This window comes from Poecilia formosa, unplaced genomic scaffold (genome assembly GCF_000485575.1).
Source record: "Poecilia formosa unplaced genomic scaffold, Poecilia_formosa-5.1.2 Scaffold8, whole genome shotgun sequence".
In the NCBI taxonomy this organism is placed as follows: Eukaryota; Metazoa; Chordata; class Actinopteri; order Cyprinodontiformes; family Poeciliidae; genus Poecilia; species Poecilia formosa.
Genome location: NW_006799947.1, coordinates 1,345,127 through 1,349,165, shown reverse-complemented (window position 1 = coordinate 1,349,165; position 4,039 = coordinate 1,345,127). Strand labels below are relative to the sequence as shown.

Here is a 4,039-nt window from a genome sequence, read left to right as displayed (position 1 = left end):
ATATGTACACACATATATAGTCATTGAAGCAAAAGTATTAAAATAAGAACATGTTAAATCTGACACATCCATGTGTTTTTCTGATGTTTATAGGGTAACACAAGTATGACTTGTGGGTATTAGCTGACGAGCTAGTTAGTCTGTGAAACCAGGCTGTAATAGTCTTTTTTACAGGCAATTAACGTGTGCCCATTTTAAAATGTTTATTTTTTCAAGTAGTTCGTGACATGCTCTCCTGTGGTGTAGGCAGAGACAACTATTGAAGGCTTTTTCTTAAGTCGGCCATAAACAGAGTGCTGGATACTGGCTAGAAAAAGGAGACTGTGGCCCAGTGACAAACAATATATACTTTTTTTTCTGATTCTGGGTATTTACTCATCACATTTTTGAATATGCAAACACAAACGTTTCACAAACTGCGCTCTGTCACTGGTTACTATCAATTCCCAAATTATAACAAAAGGCAGGTTATTTATATAAATCATAGCTCAGTAGTCTTCAATTTGTCCCTTTTAGAGTGCCATGAGAAAAATCCGATTCACAATGTGCACAGTGCATGAGTTCACAAAAAAGAACTCCAGATCTTTTCAAGCCTACCATTTCCAAGATGCAAAGCAAGTGACAGAAAGGGTTCAAAGCATACGCTGACAAAAACAATCTACCGAACCTTGCCTGAACTGTTAACAAATCTGTGAGAAGGAATACACCGGGGTCATTACAGCATTACAGAGAGGGAACGTAATATTCTGTCGCCCCTCAAACAGACAGTCCAAAGAGAAAACAGCTGAATCATTATGATGTAGGCCCGAAGTAATGCAAAGGGTGGAGGAGGGGGACTTTAAACGAGCCCTTGGCACAAAACATATTCATTGTTTTTAATGTTTTTGTGCTAAAGGACAATGAAACACTGAGTTTTAAGAGTTTAACATGCGTAACGGAAAAGATGCAAAAACCTAATAATGGAGCTAAATTATCTTGAAGCTATAATCTAGCACCCAAAGAGTGAAATACTTTATGTTTAACAGTGAAGGAAAATAACGACCATCTTTAGTTTTCTCCGAGAATCTCTACAACAGCGTCCCGTTTGTCGGAAAAGTTAAAACAGTCCTGATCTTTTCTGAGAACATCCCAGGTCAAGTGTCACTGTAGCACAAAAGTTTGAAAGAACATAAAGCCGCAGGATTTCAGACAGTGCATTTTCACTTTGACTACAAGCGTCAAACACACAGCTTTGTAATGTGATTCCATAAATTGCAGCACACAAAGAGGCTTCCTCGCAGTCTCACCCAGGAGAACTGCAGTTTTCCGGGAAGCTCAAGGAACATTTCAAATGGCAGACTAAAAGAAGTCACGTCCTGACATGACGGCCCAGCGAAGTGGAGAGAAGAGTGGGGGGAGCAACAAGTGGCTGCAGCTTCAAAGCCCACAGACATAAAAGCTGGTGGGAAACCAGTTTGCTCTCCTGTCCTGATCATCCCTGTAAAATACAGACCCTTCCTGTCGTAGGACTTTCATCCTCCCTTTGAGGGGAATCCGGGCAAAGCTGTGTCCACGGCTGTGGGTTGACCACAGATATTAGAGGACAGAACTTATTCTGAGTGTGTGGCAAGGGTAACTTGTCCATTTGCTGCCATAGAATGTGGCTATTTATAGGGCCACGTTTTTATAGACTGCATTCTGGAGACTTCAGACTGGCACATATCTGGAGGGATTGGCCAGATGTTGAGCTTTGTGTCCAGACAGTCTGTGAAAGGAAACTGTTTAGCACACTCGTGACAAGGAGGAGCCATTCACAAGTGCTTGCTGAGGTAGAAGAATTTCCTTCCTTTCATCTGAAAAGGTCAAACTCAGACAACCAAACTAATCCAGGCTCTATGTCTACACGTTCGACACATATTCATGCTGGAAATTTTGTCCAGTAAGTAACGCCGTACAACAATTGCTAATGAAATCATATGTGCATGAGTGAAATGCTATTGGCTTATCCTGACCTCAGTTGAAGAACCTTATTTTGCAGCTCTGATCCTCCTTCATGAACTCCAACAAGCAGGTGAAAACATCTTGAGATGTTTTTTTTTTTTCTTAACCTCTGTTCTAAGATCCCTACATGCCTTTTCTACGTGATAAATATTTGTGTTAGGACCCACCTTACCCCAATTCTTCATAAATCAATGTGGAAGAATACCAGAAGTCCCCAGGCTCAATCTAATGCATGCATTAGATTCTCGGTTTATCCGGTGGTGGTTTCCCGTTAGTTAGTGGAGTGAAGGAAGGGGTGAGGTGGGGGGAAAAAAACGCTACTTACAGAATGGTTGTCTGCGGAGACACAGCCGGCACGGCTTCCAGGTTCAAATGCATACATCTCACCGTGGTTCGGAAACACAAGCAGCGGCTCGGACAGCAAAGCGCAGACTGCGGTCCGCAGACGAGAAGCGCGAGAAGCGCCAGCAGGCGACGCGGAGAACAGAGCTGGCCTGCCCGGATCGCCATTTCCAGCAGTGAGAGCCGAGCAGAGAGCTGAGAGCGCCAGCTGCCCCGCTCCAACACACACACACACACACACCCACGCTCTGTCGCTCGCAGACACACACACACACACTCACACACACTGTGGGAGAGGCGGATTCGCGCGCACACACACTGAGACATGCAACAAGTGGGGCAGGGTTACAGTCCTGACAAAGTCCACCCGAAAGCTGAACGGAAAAAAAAAATGTAGATTGCTGAAGTTAATTCATATTAGCTTTACTTTAATCTATCTATCTATCTATCTATCTATCTATCTATCTATCTATCTATCTATCTATCTATCTATCTATCTATCTATCTATCGGAGTCCCGACACTGGCGTAAAAACATAAGTAAACTTTGATGAATCACATTTTATGGAAAGTTGACTTCAACTTCACTGCAGCAGAGCAGTAGAATAAATATGTCAGTTTTTAAACCTGTCTGATAACACAAAGTTGGCTAAAAGGAGCACGTGCCCCAATCTAGAAAAAAACAAATACATAAATAAACTTGATAATAAACTTATCAATCATTCTTAAAAAAAAAAAAAAAGTGTTACATAAGCTCTGAGATTCTGGAGAACCATCATCGACTGTTCCAAAATGTGAAACGGTGGTGAACTTTCACAGCTGTGGCTGGCTTACCAAAAGTACTCCAAGAGTCATTTGATGACTTGCACAGGAGGTCAGAACCACATCTAAAGCTCTGTCAGCGTCACTTGCCTTGGTTTAGATAAAAGTTCACGATTCAACAATAAGAGTGTGGACAAAATGGGAACCATAGGAACATTCCAAAAACCACAAACATTTAACCTAAAAACCTGCAGTAATTAATGGACTCTTTCACTACGTAGAAAAAAATCTTGAAGGACAATTTGTCATCAATTCGCTACCTTTACATTAGGCACTCTTGGGTTATCTTGGACAATGATCTGAAGCACAAAAACACGAAGGTTTGGGGCAGTGGTTATGTGCACTTTACGTCAATTGGGTTGCCATGAGATAACCTTGAATAAGTTGTTCAAGCTTCAAAACCTCCGTTGTGGCTGAACTAAACCAGCTCTGTAAGAGACGTGTGGTATAACACATATTACTCGTTTACACAAACACTTAATGACAGTTGTTGCCACTAAGGCTGCAAGAAGAAACCAAACCAAGCGCATCAAGCTGCTGACTTAACAGCAGTCCCTCCTCCAGAACATGTGGTGGTAATGAACATTTCTGACTTCTAACTCAAAGAGGCATTTGTTCAATTAAATTAAATTAACACAACTTTCTAACTCCAAAGGACAATAAAATATAAATGAGGTCTCATAATTGGTCAACACTTTAAAAAGAGAAGGAAGCAGCGGACCTTTCCTTGCTTCTTTGCGTCACAGACTTCATGTTTTCAAAGTTTGGACTTGCTGCCATCTACTGGAAGGACATGAAAATAACATCTTCCAGCAGAAGCATAGGTCTTAGCCAAATATCTCTGCTATAATATTTTGGGCCTGATCTACAAAGATTCCAAATGCGGAGCGCAAAAA

General features: G+C 41.7%; 1 protein-coding gene across 3 annotated transcripts in view; it reads right to left on the bottom strand.

Annotated features, from left to right (window-relative positions):
* pxdn (peroxidasin) overlaps nt 1-2,601 on the bottom strand; it is a 50,860-nt gene extending 48,259 nt beyond the window's left edge. For 2 of the 3 annotated variants that reach the window (XM_007574808.2, XM_007574816.2), the window contains exon 1: nt 2,306-2,598. In XM_007574808.2, the coding sequence (XP_007574870.1) occupies nt 2,306-2,490 (185 nt within the window). In that variant the 5' untranslated portion in view covers nt 2,491-2,598. Of the gene's footprint in view, nt 1-2,305 lie in introns of all 3 variants that reach the window. The other variant, XM_007574823.2, reaches the window with a different exon arrangement.
* Nucleotides 2,602-4,039: the final 1,438 nt, after the last annotated feature.